The 17,350-nt window shown below is 44.2% G+C and overlaps 1 protein-coding gene across 6 annotated transcripts in view; it reads left to right on the top strand.

The window, feature by feature from the left end:
• The window catches only part of EP400 (E1A binding protein p400), a 1,542,855-nt gene that overhangs the window by 1,173,907 nt on the left and 351,598 nt on the right, over positions 1-17,350 (top strand). For all 6 annotated transcript variants that reach the window (XM_069620067.1, XM_069620064.1, XM_069620063.1 and 3 more), the window contains 2 exons: positions 8,255-8,428; positions 9,085-9,132. In XM_069620067.1, coding sequence (XP_069476168.1) covers positions 8,255-8,428; positions 9,085-9,132 — 222 coding nt within the window. The remainder of the gene's footprint in view (positions 1-8,254; positions 8,429-9,084; positions 9,133-17,350) is intronic.

Here is a 17,350-nt window from a genome sequence, read left to right as displayed (position 1 = left end):
TTTATTGGGAGCACTCTAGGGTGGGCAGCACACCAGGGTCACCCTTCTGTCACATCAAGAGAATACCTTTGGAGGGGCACAAGGTTGAGCAAGCAGTAATTTTCCAACAGCGGGGGTAAGGGGTGCAGGAGCAGGTTTGTGGACATGGATGAGCTACAAGTCATGGTTTGGACCGGTCACACACAGGACAGTGATCTCAGAGGAAGAGTGAGTAGATGCATGGTTTAATTGTAGCAGTTAGCCTCCGAGCATCCGTGAGAAAGGGACTTGGTAGGCGAAGGCAATGGAGGAAAAAGGTGGGGGCTGTTGGTGTTCGCTGTGCGCAGCGCTGCTGGGGGGAGAGGAGGCTTCGTAGTGCCAGAATGCGCCCTAGTCCAAAGATGGAATCGAGGGCACATAAAATGGAGTCCAAGTGTGTCTTGCAATAGCCCCAACCTTTGCCAAGGCCTTATTCCCCATGGCTGCAGAAGGACGATGGAGGTGTGCCCCACTAGTACAAGAGCAAGTTGTCCTTTTCGCTTAAAATGTCAGGGGAGGCGGGGGGGGGGTCTGAATTGGCCCCTTCCTTCCTTACAACGGTCACCGTCCCGATTTCGGACTTGTGATGCTTCAGACCCTCAACTGTTGAGACTGGCCTTCCTGTGTATTTGCAGCTCTCTAGCACAAAGAGGCACCTGGCAGTATTAACTTGATTGTCTGTCATGATGCTCGTCGTACTGTGCCTGATGCGGTTGATCAGAGTCTCCCACCTGCACTGTGTCCTGTGGTACCCTGACGACCTCTGCCTCATGTTTGTTACTTTTTTTTAATTTATGCATTAAAAATGAGCAAATCTAAATCATACATGAATTATATTCCATTCAACTTATTTCAGAACTGTTCTACCACTTTTGTTTTACTTCCTTCTGTTTTCTGAGTCTGTTTGCATTACGCTATTCCAAATTGAATCGCCCTAAAAGTGAAGGCTTTATTGGTTCTTAATATTATCTTTGACCATTTTTCTTTGGGTCCTTATTGGATCCTCTTGGGGTAGCATATAACCGAACAATTTCTTGTTGTCGCAAGCTGCTGGACACTCCATAATGATGTGGTAGCTGGATTCCACTTTGGTTTCTTTGCTGACAATCAGCAAAATATCTCTGCTTTTGTTAAGTGTTTGGATTTGACTAGATATTCGCGTGTGAGCAGAGTCGAAGTCTACAAAAGGTCTCTTATTTGGCGGCTAGGAAAAATGGTCAAATACTGTGGCAATTGATTGAGTGCTCGTACTTCTAAGTCGCAATTTATGGAAAGTTGATACTACGCTTTCTCATTTATCGTTTTAATCCAATTGTTATATTGTATTTGTTTTTTAACCTCCAGCAGTCAATCAGCATCTGTTACATCTGCTTTTTCCAATGTTAGTAAACAAGCATCTTTCCAGTCCTTTAATATTTTTCAATTTACTGTTTTGGTTTTATGCCTTAACATTCCAGCAATCGAAATACTATCATCTGATATGATCTTTCTGAATGTCTTGCTGCTTCCAAATTACAATAGATTCTATCGATTGGATGGCCAATTCGAAGCAGATCCTAGGAATCAGATAGGCAGGTGGTAAAGATAATCTTTTGCCAAAATATTCCTTCCATTTGATTCCAAGTTTGGTGAGGCAAATTGAGCATAGCTTCGCTTCCATATGTGATAACTGCAACCACTTTTTGTCTATAAAATGTCACTATTGGTTTCATTGAAAATGTTCCATATCTTCTATGTAATATGAGCCCTTGTCGGGCAAGAGAGCGTATCTTGTTTAGTTGTTCAGCCCAATCTTTTTCTTTCTCTGATTGGTTTATCCAAATCGAGAGGTATTTGATTGTTTTTTACTAGCTCAATTATTTTCCTTTTAGATATATTTTCAGTGGTTTGGATTTTGAAGATGGATGCATGGGCGTCATTTTAAGGGGGGACGGGGTGTTTGTTCCCCCCCCCCACTTTCATGGCACACCATTTTGTCCCCATTCATTTGGCTGGGGCACCTTTTCTTCAGATGTCATGTCCCCCCCCCCCCAACCTTTTCAGCAAAGTTACTCCACTGGATGGATGGTATGCTAATGTCATGACTTCAGATTTTTTGATATTGATCATCAGATCCTTTCTCTTCAAAACTTTCCAGTTTTTTTTTTTGGAGCCCGACTTGAGGTTTGTCAAATAGGACTACATCGTCTGCGTACATGATATAAGGCATCAGAGTTGCATTCAATTTAGGGGGCTTTGTAATTATCGTGCTTTGGTTATCTGCTAGGTCTGAAGTGTACAGATTTAAAAGTGTAGCTGCCAGAGGGCATCCTTGTTTGAGACGATTGTAGGTTTGTATCTGTTTTGACAGGACCCCATCTTGAGGTAATCTCACTCTAATTGTCTGTGTAGAGTGCTTTGATTGGTTCAAGTATGTCCTTCAGGCATTTCCACTGATTTAGTTTTCCAAACGTTTTGATCGGTTGACAGTGTCAAACTTAGTTGCAAATGTATAAACGCAGCGTGAGTAGGTGCTTTAGTCCTTATGGCTTCTAATTTTAGCAGGTTTATTATTAAATCAATATTTGCATCTTCCGTTTGTCTTTGCCCAGTCAGTTAATCTTATTAATAGTAGGGCAGCAAAGACCTTTCCCAGCGGATCAAGCAGCGCTAATGGCTGGTAGTTGCAAGGTAGCAGCCCTGCTGCTGTGCTGAAACTACAATTTTGTATCGACTGGAGAAGCCCTACAAGGACAACTTCTCTCCTTCAGTTGGTGGGACCAATCAACTCCAAAGAAAGCCACCTGAACATCCTCTCGGAGCTGGTTGAAGTTCCACTGCAGTTGCTGCTGGAACCGAATAGCCAGGGAGAGGAACACCAGATTGTGTGTGTTGCTTTTAAGCTGGCCAAGAGCTCCAGGAAGATCCTCTGGACTCCCAGGAAGCAGGACTGACCGAGCCTGAGCCCCCTCAAGAGTGCAGGACCCCAGAAGCAAGTAAAGGCCATCTCGACAGCCAGGAACTGCTGTGTTGCTATTTGCGGTAGACTTGTCACTGTGAATCTCTGTGTAACTCTGCTACAGCTCACATTGACCCCGCTTGAGATCAGCCTGGCTGCTCAACACGCTACCAAAACAGTGCAGTACAAGCTTATGCCAAAAGTTGGGTCTCCTATACCTGTAGTCAAAGTTGTTTGTAATGTTCCCAGAGGGTACTGCATACATACTTTGCCTGACATAGGGTACGCGCCGTCGTTTCCTCCGGTGTTTCCATCAACGTCCTTGTAGATCGGATGTACAGACTCCTAGCCCTCCTCATCTGGAGAAGAAACATCCATGTCTTGCGGTACGGCCTGTGGCTAACCTGGGACCTCTTCACGCCCCATCCTCCTTTTTTGCATACTGAGGGGTCTTACCAAGCTCAGTGACGGCATCCTCTTTTCCAGTGTCTTTGCCACCACCCCTGCCGAGGCCTCCCGCCTCGGGGACAGGGACATGCTGAGCACAGTCGGGGCTACCTTCACAGGGTCTGCCCCTTTGGACTTCGAGAGAGCGGCCACCACCATTTCAATCGGCGACTGTGATTTTTCCTACGCCGCCTGAGCCTTCTTGGACGCCATTTCTTCCACCCTAGGCTTCTCCATCTTCTCCCGCAGGTTAGCCGGGTTGGTTGATTTTTCTCTTTGAGAAGGAGCTTGATCGATGGCTAGAGATGGAGGCAGAGGTTGATTGTGCCCTGCCCATCGTGGGGACCCACTTGCGCGGTGACCCTGATAATGGTCTTGCGGTGCTTGGCCTGGTCTTGGGCCCCCACGGATGGAGCGGCCTCATCGGATTTAGAAGCCTCGGACTGCCCGGTCCTGGGTGAGGCATGACCCTGCTTCGTGCACGGGCAGAGGCCTTGGCGCTCAGCCATTCTACCAGTCTACTGTGACAATCTTTCATTGTTCTCTTGGTGAAGCTGCGGCAGATCTTGCAAGCCTCTTCTTTGTGGCCTGGGTGTAGACAGTAGAGGCATTGAAGGTGTTTGTCCTCCACAAACACGTTCCGCAGTCCGCAACCGGAGCAGAGCTTGAAGAGGGAACTTCCCTCCTTCTCCTCTGACATAGTCAGCAGTGCGGAGTAGGCCCGACGGCCTTCTGGAAACTTCAATGAAAAACTTTGATGATCCTTGCCTTTGATGGGGTGCTGAACTTTGTCGATAACGGATCCCCGTTAGTCTGCCGATCAATGGAAGAGCACATGGGCTCTGTTTTGACAAAAATAGGACTTTTTCAACGCTACAACCGTAGAATACCTCACGGAGCAAAAAACAATGGCTGCCAGAGGAGGGGCTTAGGGAGAGGGCACTCATTGGCTGCATGCAGTATGATCCAGAGTAGAGTGATTGGTTTAGAGGAGGTTTGTAAGTGAAAGGGAAACAGTTTTTTTTCTTTTACCGAGGATTCCCAGCCTGACGGGGAATGAGCGTGTGAATCCATGCCAGACCCATGCTGGAGAACAATAGTTACTGGTAAGTAACTTGTTCATTATACAATCTGTCTGGTTTGAATTGTTAATAGTGATCTATGTGTCTAACTTAACCATTTACCACCCCTAAACTCCCCTTAGTCTAAGCCTTATTGCTCAGTCGTACTACCTTTGTTTGGCTAGAACGTGTCGGCTCCTTTTCACCAGAATAGTGACACCTCGGAATCTTCCTACAGGGTTTATTCTGAAAACCATCTTAACACCTTTTAGGTAAGATTTTAAGTTTAGTGTAAAATCGCCCTCACTTGTGAGACCCCTCAGAACCTTTTGCTGGAGTGGTAGATTTGTTTTTCCCTATACCTCAGTGAGTGGGATGTTTTTTCCACACTCTCAGATCCTTTTACTCTTTTTATGGGTGTCATTTATTAAGACTCTCCAGTGTCCTTTTCATTTGATCCTCGGACACCTTTTTTTGTATATACTTTTTATTGTTACAGGGTTGCCTTTTGGGCTCCCCCTTTACTTCTCTGACTAAACATGTGAGAACTACATTTCCCAAGTAGTAAGAGGGATTTTCATCCCCCTTTACATTTTATATAGTGAGCCAGCACACCCAACCTTATTTGGCGTGCTGGGCGATGCAATGTATCTATCCCCTTTCTTACTTACCTGTCAAATGTTTGTTACAATTGCAAGTTGGCTTGAATGGCTGGTGGCAGTGGTTTTACCTTTATGACAAATTTTTTATTTGACTCGAAGGCTTTTACTTCAGCCTGGGTAATGCACAGAGTGGTCACCATTTTTCTAAAATGGTGAGCTCCTTCTTTTTTCGCCAATTCTTGCTTGTAGTTTCCGAGATCTTCCCCTGCCATTCTGAACGACCTCAGTGGGAGTTTTGTCTTCGGCAGGAATCCTTTGTATTCCCCACCAAGGCTACAGTGTGTCTTGAGAAGGCAGGAAGCGAGTGTTTAGTCCAAAACTCAGCACACCTTTTGTCTTGCTCCTTGCCTGAAAGGAGCTCAGTCTCAATGGGGGGCTGGCGGTCCTGATTCGACAGCCAGACTGCACCGTTCTGTAAAATGTAGGGAGAGATTGTCGAAGTTGTGCTGTAGTTCCCGTTAAATACTCAGAAACCGGAAGCTGCTGATGGGTCGGCCACTAGACCTGAATCCGAAGAAGGTGGTGAAGAAACAGCAGCTGAGATGATTTCCAGCGACCGCAGAGCCTGCTGTGTAAACAGAGCCTGCTGTTAGACTTCCTTCCAAGCGACCTGGGGAACTCCGAAAACAACGACCCTGACCCAGAGCCTGGTGAGATCCACTACACTAAAGACCTGCATTTTAAGCCCTTGCACGTCATGCTGCGAACTTGCAGGGCTCCAATACCCTGGGACCTTGAGCCATTGTGCGTTGCACAGTCTTCCGAATCGAGCTGAAACTTTGGTGGCATCCTGCTGGACCTCCAAAGACTCAAGTCCAGTCCTTGAAGTCCCTTTCACCAGATTGCTTGACCAGATTAGCAACGCTAATCCGTTCAGTGATATTCTGTCTATTTCTGGCTCCTGAAAAGGGCGCCAAAACCACAGAGCCACATCCAGCTGTGAAGAAACCCTTGCATGACGCCTTCCCGGTTGATCCTTGATACAAAATCCCTTCCAAAGTCCTATCTTCATGACGGAGGAATCCATCGACTGGCTTTTTGGCTGCAAATCCTGAAGTCTCCCCTGCTGCAACTCTTCTTCCTTGCTGAGGTACTGTGTTGGCTGGGGTATTTACTTACCTTAAGCCTGTGTGATTTCTGTAAAGCTTTTGCAGTGTTTTCTCTGTGAGTCTCCTCAACAGTTCACCCAGGCCCACTGCTGGAATCCTCCTAGGGTGTCTTCTCAGAAGTCCCTGGACACTAGCTAACTTTAAAGTGGACTATTTACTTGTTTGAACAGTTTTCCACAGGAACTCTGACTTTTGCTGCAACAGAAACCTATCTCACCCTGCCTACAGCTGGCACCAGACCACTAGGGTCCCTCCCCTGCCTCTGAGTGAACTCATGCAATAGACTAGAGAAGGAGGACTGCATAAGTAAAGGATTCTGCCTTGAAAAGAATAACAAGTATTTGAAAAGTACTTGTGAAATGGTTAGTTGGTAACAAGCAGTAAGTAAGATACTTACCTTGAATATGTGTGGTGCCGTTCTGAAAAGTACATGTACGATTGTTTTACTCACCTGTGAATTGATTGTGCCTCTTCCCAAAAGTAATGCTGTTGGCTTCACTTAACTATTTCTTTTAGAATATTAGTGTGTAAGTTCACCAACTGGGTTTTGCTTTCCCTGGTCTGTTTTATACAGATTCTAAAACAGTCTTGAGTTTATACGTACCTTTCAGTTGCTGGTAGCTCCTTTATAAATCTTAAATAGCTGTGTGCCATCCTAAAATAAGTTAGTTATTGCTCACCTCAATCTGTGTTCCACTGACCTGAAAAGCAACTGTAATAGTATATTATGTTGTTAGGCTTTACCTGCCTAGAATATCTGTGCGCCATTCCTAACAAAATGTCTGTAGTTGTAGCTGACCTTGGTCTGCTTGGTGCAATCCCACATTAGTGTAAAAGGTTATTGCTCACCTTATTCTGTGTTTCAAAGATCAGGAAAGCAACTGTAATTGTATATTACAAAAAAGGTCTTATTCACCCAGTATAACTGTTATCATAAATGCAGTTATGTACTTTTCCTCGAATCTGTGTACCACTATTCAGAAACTTACCATGGTAACAGGGTTGGTTGATTTTGATTCCTTGACTGAGTGTCACTGCATAACTGAAAGTCTACTACCCTAGACTTACTGTAATCTAAAAGTAACCTATGGTTGTACTCCCCATGAATAGGTGTGGCCTATACTAAATGTGTTTGATACGGTCTGACTTGCCTAGAACTACTGTTTGCTTTCTGAACAAGGTTTATGATTTGGTCTGTGTACCTTCAAGCATTGTGCTGTGTTTTTATAATGTGTTTATGACTCTATGAACAGTAATAATTTGGCCTACTTGTATTTATAATAAACCTTTATTTTTGTATAATACTTCTGGTTGTACGTGTTTCTATTGTATCCTTGGTCTACTACAGGTTCTATGCGCTTTCCTACAGCCCTCTCTCCCTCCTAAAATAAGCCTGGTGGCTCGGTCTACGATACCATATACTCTGGTGGTACAGCCTTATACTAAGTGTGGAGACTTGTAATGTCTCAGTTGAATTGTGTAGCTAAGCCCTTAGTTGGACTTCAGGAAAACTGTCCTAACACCCATATTGACTCCTCCCTGAGCCCAACTCTACCATGGCCATCCAACATCTGGCACTGAATGCGAAATCGTACAGAATTGGAATATGGTAGTATGCCTCCTATATCTGTCACTCTTCTTAGTTGCTCTAGTTTGTTCTTTCACATGCTCAACTACCTATTGTAAAGGCACTATCCCAAGGTCTGTCTCCGTCATCTGTACCGCTTCCTATCAAACCTGCCTGATATAAATGATATTCCTGCTACTCAGTAAATACAATACAAAAATAGCCCAAACTATTGACTTTGTCAAAGCTTTCTTTTTGATTTATCAAATGTCTAATTGTTTCCTAACCCTTTCTGGTTACATGTCTATGTTGCTCTGAACTCTTAGAAGATTAGTTTGATGCTATTCACCCTCCCCCAGAATTTGAAACCTTTGCACAAGCTGTAAAGGATGCATCTTTCGAGCTGCATTAACGTTCCCTTTCCATGTTCCCCTTTCCCTTATGCATTTCAGGCCGTGAAGCAGTTGCTGGAACTTCCTTTGAACCTTTCCATTGTGTCTCCAGCACACACAGCCAACTGGGATCTGGTGAGCGATGTGGTGAACTCGTGCAGTCGTATTCACCGCTCCTCTAAGCAGTGCAGGAGCCGATATGAAAATGTCATCATTCCAAGGGAGGAAGGAAAGGTGATGATTCCGCAGTCCTATGCAAATATCCAAACATTGCTTTTGGTGACTCTTAGGAGTGGCAGGGCACTTGGTTGTAGAAAACCATATTCCAAACTTGGATCACGTTACCTTTCTTTAGCCAGAAATATAGAAAAATATTGTCTGTTTCCAGGTTGTTTATATATCCTTTCTATAAAGGAATGTCATATAAGAAATATGCCTGCCAGCATGCAACACCTCTGATTTAATTTCCTATCTGAGAGCAGTTGCAACTTGCCAGTTCTAATTAAACCTTTACGTTCTGGCTCAGACTTTCCCTATGCATGTTAGATCCTGAGCCAGTCCTCATGTGGCTTGTGGACAGTGTTTTACAAGTTGTAGTAAGCTTAATTATTTTAGGACAATGACCTCAAAAAGCCTGTTGTCTCTCAGAGAATTAATAGTGGGACTCCACTGTCTTGATCTTGCATTTCCACATTGGGTGTGTGTTTTTGGCATCAGCCTATCCTTCATGGTAACAAAAGCCCACCGTGGGCCTTGTAACTTGTAGAACTCAAAACTAGTCCTGCATCTGCTTATAGAAATACACACAAATGTCTAATAGGAAGCCATGACCATGCCATGGAAATTGGTAATACTGAAAATGAATGTGCCTGTGTCGTCCTGTCTTACAGATCATTTTTGAAGTGAGTCCCAAAAAGAAAGCAAAGAATCTCTTTAAGGTACGTGTTTGATGGTTTGCGGCATCTCCTATTTCTTGATCAAATCTGGATCTTTGGGCATTGTTCCTCTTGATCTCCTTATTTGAGAAGAGTGGATATTGGCGTTTACATAGCATTGAAATGTTTTGATTAGATTGTCTTTTGCAAACTTAGTACTGCATGCATGGAGAGGGATACATTCAAATAGAATATTGTCAGACATTTGTGGAATACAGCATTTCTTCATTCTTAAATGGTTTGGTAAAAGTCAGAAACAAACATGCAGGTCCATTAGGCTGTCTGACAACAGTGTAAATATGTCTAAGTTTCCTCTGTTAAGTACATCTTTCATTGTCATGTTAAATCTCTCTTCACTTGTGAGACCCCAAACACTATTTGCTGGACTTGTGGATTTTGTCTGTACCTGGGTGAGTGGAACCTTTTCCCCCACTCAGCCATTGTTAAGCAAAGATTGTATGCAGTACCCTCTGGGACCACTACACACAACTATGACTACAGGTGTAAGCAAACCAACGCTTGGTATAAGTCTGTACTACACAGTTTTGGTAACAGGGCTGAGCAGCCAGGCTTATCTCAAGAGGGGAATGTGAGCAGTAATGTTACACAGAGGTCCACAATCACAGGTGTTCAAACAAACTTACACTCAAGGTTTCTTTGATAAATATTTATTAATTTGTCAGTTATAAAACATTCATAAGAAGGAGGCAATTATATAACACACAAATATACTTCAATACTATTTCGGAATACTTTTCAAGAGGAGTAAAAGGCAAAGATTATTAGAACATGAAAGGTTGCAATTATTCTTACAGTGTAGATATTTTGAGTTCACCAGAAGAGTCAATTCAATTGAATAGGCTAAGCTAAAGTCAATGGGCTAAAGTCTTGGATAGGATAAAGCGGTTCTAGTAAGTAAACTATAGTCTCTGCACAAGTTCTCAGAAGTAGTTAGTAATAGGAAGAACCATATGTTGGGTCACACACTGATTAGGCCTGCGAGTTGCGAAAGTTTGAAACACTTTCACTGCGAGAGGTAAGTACTCTTGTTTCACAGTACCTTACAATGAAAAAAGAGGCAGCTGATGTCTGTTCCTGGAAGTTCCTGCAGATCTCGCTGTTCCTTTGCCTCAGTCGTGGGGACAAGAGGGAGGACATCGGGGGACTCCTGCAATGGGACTGGTAAAAAAGTTTTCAACTGGCAAACTTCAATTTCAGTGGCTGTAAGTAACGCGCACAAACTGGTGTCCCTCTCCTTCTACGGTTTCCTGCAGCAACTCTGAGAAAATTCAACCAGCTCCAAGATAGCTATCCAGGTGGCTTACTTTGGAGTTGATTGGTTCCACCAACTCAAAGGGAGAAATCGTCGTTGCAGGGCTTTTCTGTCGATGTGAACTTGGTGATTCGGACCTACAGCAGCAACGGTCCAGGAGTTGTAGCAGCCGTCCTCTTCAAGCTCTTCTTCGGTTCCTTCGTCTAGTGGTCGACTCTGCCTTCCAAGCCTAGAGACTCGCCTTTTATTCAGTTCTCTCCCATTCATTCCAGGGTGGCTGTCCTTGCCGGACAGTCAGCCAGCCAATCACCACAGAGTGCATTTGGGTTTCCCAGGAGACTTAAGCACAGGGAGTCAGGCGCCAGAGGCGGTCTTCACTCCTGAAGCCTGCAAAAGGCGAATGAACAAAGAGACTGTTAGGACAGTTTTTCTGAAGTCGAGTTAAGGGACTAGCAAAATCATTCTACTGAGGTAGTACAAGACTCCACTCTTAGTATAAGGCTGTACCACCTGAGTTTGGGGTAGGGTAGACAGAGCAGCCAGGCTTCTCTTAGGAGGGAGAGAGGGCAGTAGATACAGTACAAGTGAACATTGTCATACAAATGATCCAAAGAAACACTGAAACACTATGTATTGTAAAAATAAAGGACTTATTTAAATACAGGTAGGCCCAGATAAATCTAGGGGTTAAGTAAGTACTAACAACTTTTTAAGAAATCACAATATAAAACACAACATTATACTTGGAAGTACACAGACCCAAGTATAAACCTTATTTGGAACACCTAGGGAAGTCAAAACCTTGTTATACACATTTATTATAGGTCAAGTCTATTCTTTGGGAGTAAAAGACCAATGGTTACTTTTAGATTACTTTTGGTAATACAAGGACAGTAGGCCCTTCCAGTTGTACAGTGACTCTTGAAACAAATCACATAAATAGTCAACTGGACAATATACTTTTGGTGACTAGTGAAACACTTATTCTAGGTGCAGTAAAAACCTATACTACTTTTGTCATAACCCACAGTTATACCAGGTGAGTAAGACCGAAGGATGTAATATACAATTACAGATGCTTTGGAAATCAGGGAACCCCAGATTGAGGTAAGCAGTAACTCTGGTAACTTGTTTTGGATGGCACACAGCTAACACAAGGTAAGTAAAACCCACTTACTTTAACTTCACAATGAAGGGGAAAGTAAAACCCAATGTCACACTTTACTGAATAGTTATTCTAGGGAGGCAACAACCTAATGTAGACTTATTTAAGGACAGGCTAGCAGCAAGTCAGGGGAAGCAAGACACATCAGCAGGACTAACCTGGTGATACCAACAGTTGGAGGACACTCATACAATTACCCTATAGGAACAATCTGGTGAAACCAACACATTACCTTTGTAAAGAGGCACAACCTAATCACAGGAGAGTAAAATACCTTTACATCTACTTTCTTTTAGACTGGCAAAACAGTGGCTAAGGAAGAAAAGATGTTAACCATACTTTTTTAAGAATAGTGCATCACATATTCAAGATCAGTAAGAACTTTGGTAACTGGTCACTCTTGGAATTACAGTTACCCACCAACTCTTTACAAGTAAGTAAAAACACTTGATTTCTTTTCTAGGCAGAAGTCCCCATCCCTTCAAAGTCTTTCCCTTAGAGCATGAGTGTTCTCAGTGGCAGAAGGGGGGTCACTAGGACTAGTGACCAACAGGCGCTGTGTTAGAATAAGTTCTTTAGTAGCAAAAGTCAGAGTACCTTAGGAAAACTGGGCAAACAGGTGAGTACTTTACTTCTAGGGTTAGAAGAGGGTCCAGGGGCTTCACAGAAGACACCCCAGCAGGATTCTAGCAGTGGGACTGGGTGCACTGGATGAGGGACCTCCCAATCACAGAAAACACCCCAAAGCTACACAGAAAACCCAGCAGGCTTAAGGTAAGTATATACCCAAGCCAACACAGTACCTCAGCAATGAAGAAGAGATTGCAGCAGGAGAACTTCAGGGACTGCAGCCAAATGCCCGGTCAGTGGATTCCTTGTCCTGGAGACTGAACACAAGACCTCAGAAGGGACTTTGCAGCAGGGATCGATGAAGAAGGCTCTATGCAAGATTTCTCTCGCGGCTGAATGCGGTTCTGCGGGTTTGGCGCCTTTTCAATGAGCACAGAAGAAGACAGAAAATCGCTGTTGAATTCTCGTCGTTTAAAAGGTCCAGCACTCTTGTGAGGGGACTTTTTGGACTTGATTCGTGTCTCTGGAGATAAACCAGGATGCCCACGAAGTTTCAGCGAGATTCGGAATTCTGAAGACCATGCACCACACAGTGGCTGGAGGTCCCACGGTATTGGGATATTGCAAGAACGCAAGATCGCAGCAACCCGGGGGATGACTCAAAATGCAGGTCTTCTTAGGTCTAGTGGGTCTCACCAGGCTCTGGGTTTGGGTCGTCGTTTTCTGAGGCCCCAGGTCGATCGGAAGGAAGGGCTGCAGCAGGCTCCGGTTACACAGCAGTCTCTCCGGTCTCTCATTCCTGCCGATTTTCCTTCGTCATCCTCTTCAGTTTTTGGTTCCAGTGGTCGACATGACTTCAGCTTCCAGGTTTCCAGTATTTATCAGGAACTGCAACACAACCTCTGCATTCTCTCCCCGCATTTTACAAGAAAGGGGCGTCTGGCTGTCCAATCAGGACAGCCAACCCCCCACTGGGATTCGGCCCAGTTGAAGGAAGGCCTAATACAAAGGCGGGGGAAGGTTTGGACTCCTCCCCCACTTCCTGTGCTTACAGACTGACTGGAGCCTGGGTGGGGTGTCCAGGGGACTCCCGCCAAAAACAAAACTTAAACAAAGGAATTTCCTGCCCTGGATATCAGTGGAAGGAACAAGAAATGACAAACACTAAAATGGCAGAAAAAGAAGACAGGGGCCATTTTGGTAAAATGAGCACCCTTGGGTGCCTTTACTGCAGCTGTGATTACAGCCCGCGGTAAAGGTGCACCAAATTAGTAAAGGTTATCACTGCCGCCAGCCATTAAAGGTAAGCTTGTCACTGTAACAGAATTGTTACAGTGTATCCCCTTTCACATTAAAACTATCTCCCCAGCACTCCAAATAAGGTGGGGTGTGCTGGTTTCACAGAATAAAATGTAAAAGGGATCCAAAGACCCTTTCTACCCTTGGGAACTGCAGTTCACTCAAGGTTAGCACAAGAAAGTTAAATGGGGAGCCCCTAGGGCAACCCAGCAACAACAGGCACTTATTGCCAATAAGTTGGTAGACATGATAACTTTAAAAAGGCACTATGGAGAGTCTTAAAAATGACACCCATAAAAAGAGTTAGACAGGTGAGTGCGGAAAAAGGTTCCCACTCACTGAGGTATTAATGGAAAATATCCCACTAGAAAAGCAAAAAGTTCTGGAGTTGAACCAGGAAAGGAAGATTTACCAGCTCTGTGGAAATTTTACTTAACAGAGACCAAACCTGGTTTGGCGCGCAGAGAAAAACTCTAGAAGGACCTTTTCACAAAGAAATGGCGAAAAAAGACCGGGACCTGTTTTAACAAAGGGGACTCAGACGCCATTTTGAAAAATATGGCTCCCGCCATTTAACCGGAGCTACGAATAGTTTGCGTTCAGGAAAAATCATGGTAGTTTGTTGTGAAACCACTGCCACCAGCCATTCTGAGAGGAAAGGGTAGCATTTCACTGCTACATGAGTATCTAGACACGGGATACGAAGTAACTGTCATGATGCCTACCCCCGGGCATCCGGATCAAGCCCATCAGCCTCGGGAGCAGGCATCCAGACATTTACAAAAACCCCAGCAGCCCCAGCTAGGGGCTATCTGGGTTCAGTCCTGGCGCCGTAGGCACCAGGCTCATAATAAAAATCAGTCCTGGCACCAGGCTCATAGACATTACTTACCTCATGCAGACCATGCTGCAAATAAATCCAAGCCAACGTGAGGCCTGTATGGGACTATTTTACTACAGGGACTATTTATTACTCGGGTGTGGTCCTGGGGAACTTCTTTCCTGGGACTGCTTTGGAGGCTATTTAAACCACACCCGAACAGCAGCACATGCTTCGTGTTCTGCATCCAGCAGCGTGACTCTCACCGTGCCTGCAGCCAGCATCCAGTCTTCTGCCACGCCTGCCTCGAATCCGGAGCTCCTAGAATAAAGAGGAAGAAAAGGACAAGGTTTGAAAACAAACTTATTTCAAATTCCTCACCTGATTCGGGATCCATTTCATCTCCCGACCTGGAAAGTACATCAGTCCTGCACGCGTCGCTTCGCCAGCTCCAGCACGGCGCCATACTCACCAGTTCTCACAGCATCTTTCGATCCGGCACTGTCTCCATCATTTCTTCGCCGTACTCCGGCACCTAGGGGCACAAGAACAACAAGGTGAGCCAAGGGAATCAATAAATACCTCTTACCACCATAGACTTACCTGATTTACCACCGGCGGTATTATTCTCCATATCTTCATATGCCGCATCTGTAAAGAGGGAGAAAAACAAAACGTTAACGCATGCAATAGTTACCGGACAGCATTGGGTAACACTCTTACCTGAACGCCAGCAGCAGCTACGAGACATTCTTCTCACGAACTCAGTTGCAACTTAAGGAAGGGGACAAGAGTGAACATCGGGCACATTGAACTCTTTGAACTTGATACTTAACAATCCCGCCTGGGACTTCAGAGTCAATGCTTACCGGAACTCTCCCAACGCCTTCAAACCAGTGAAGTAACTATTATCTACGCGCCCCTGCAAGACACGCAGGATGGAGAGCTCATCTTTTACAAACATAAGGTGAGGTTACTAAGGGGATATCGGAGGTGATTAGTGGGGGAGAGCGAGAACAGTTGGGAGGCCATCACTAAAACCCACAGGTGGCTAATCCCTGTCTCTACTTGCAGGAAAATACTTCTTCGGGTCCAGCAGACAAGACTAGGCAGGTCAGTCCAGACAGTCATCTCTGCACTACGCATCACGTTGACTGAGACCGCAGCTGTCCGGGTCCGATCGACACCCCTGTGGGGTCCAGGTGAGCGTAACAGTAACCCCTCCAGCACTCTATTGTAAAGTAGGGTGTTCTGGGTCTAGGAATTTAAAGACTAGTAAAGTCAATTTCACTTTACTTACTCTGGGAAACAGTTTATCCCAGAGAAGGTAGTTAAACCTTGGGAAGCCTGAAAGGCTTCCCCGTGTTACTGCACTGAGGGTGCTATGTGACGCAATTGAAAAAGATGCCTGTCGAGTTGGTTAGACGCCATAAGCAAGAAAACGCAAGACCCTCAAAATACATGAGTGAGTGGGAAAAAGGGTCACACTCTCGCCAGGTAAAAAAATCAAGTCCTCGAAATCCAGCTGGTGGGGGTCTCTAAGTTGTAGGGAATTAGCACATTTTTGAGAATTCTCCCTAACACCCATTATTTTACTCTGTCTGTGGGAGTCATTTTGTGTGTTTCTCCATACTTTATTTTTGGAGTCTGATTCTTTTTAGGCATCTGTAATTTACTTATGCAGCATGCAGCACCGTCTATGCAGGGTTGCCTGGGAGCCCCTTGGGCTTCCCTTTTTATTTTATTGTATCTTCTTGTAAGAACACATGTGTGCAAGGGTAGAGGAATACTTGTTATCCTTTCTACATTTTATATTGTGCAGTCAGCGCACACCACCTTATACAGAGTGCTGAGGGGTGTGTTACACAGTATCCCCCTTGCTCATTGTTCCTGTAATATCTCTGTTAGTGACCTGAATGGCTAGTGGCAGTGAAAGTGTTCTACTAACTTTTGTGTAATTTTTTACTCGCAGGCTGTGCTCATGCGGGTATAGGCTGTCAATCACCTTGACCCAAACAGTTACACCCCTTAATAAGTGAGTTAACAGTTGTACATAAAGCAAGTTAATTGTACAAAGCTCCGGGGAGCGTTTAGATGGTGTTGCAGGACCAAACTAACCTAAGTCTCAACAATACCACATAAGTTCACATTTCTTATACATTTTTCCAACAGTTAACACTCCCAAAATACTTTATTGCAATTCACACCGCAAACATGATTGAATACAACCCTCTTCAAAGAAATCCCATCTTTTACCAATTCCTACATTTTCATTGGCCAAAAATTATTATATTCATAATGCACCTTCTTATGATTCGTTCATGGTAGGTCATGATGACAACACATTGTTAAACAATGGTATTGGAAACATAGTTCATTAGTAGTAATAACTGACCTACGATGTGTAAACCATAACTCTTGTTTTGCACATGGCTGGGGTAAACCTTTCCCACAATATGAGGAGACTGGGTTAATGATTTCTCTTCCTTCGTGATACCATCTAATTTCCCAGGTTACTATTCCCTTGAAACTTTCCAATCTACAAAGCTCTGACTTTATTGCACAATTGCAACTCCTTTATAGCTTTAGGCACTTAGCTTACCCCTTGTTTTACTACTGCCTAAAATAAATAATGAAACGCCTTTGGTCACATTGTCAAACAGCAGGAAGTTACATCTACTATCTAGGAGACTTATCAGACCATAAAAACTCAAGGGTATTCCTGCAGCGGCCAACCGCTATAGCTAAATACACTCATTCACCTGCTTTTCTGCAGTCTGAAAACGGTTTAGAAGCCAAAGTGCATTTTGCAAGAAAACCCTAAGTTCTGATTCATTGTAAAAAAAAGTTCCTTATATTCAGATTCATGAATTCCACATGTATTTATATTTATGTGCATACATGTACACTTGGTGGATTTAATGCTTTCTTTCTGCATCTGTGTATGCTAATATGTATCAGTTCTAAACAGAAGTAGCACTCCAGCTCAGTTCACTGCACCCCAGTCATCAGTATGGCATGCGCAACATGAATCCATCGTAATGATGGGGACCCTTCCTGACCATCCCAACATTCTCCCCCTTTAGTTAATACT

The sequence above is a fragment of the Ambystoma mexicanum genome, chromosome 10, assembly GCF_040938575.1.
Source record: "Ambystoma mexicanum isolate Mex_15411 chromosome 10, UKY_AmexF1_1, whole genome shotgun sequence".
In the NCBI taxonomy this organism is placed as follows: Eukaryota; Metazoa; Chordata; class Amphibia; order Caudata; family Ambystomatidae; genus Ambystoma; species Ambystoma mexicanum.
The sequence above is the reverse complement of the archived record's forward strand: the minus strand, read 5'-3'. Positions and strand labels throughout refer to the sequence as shown.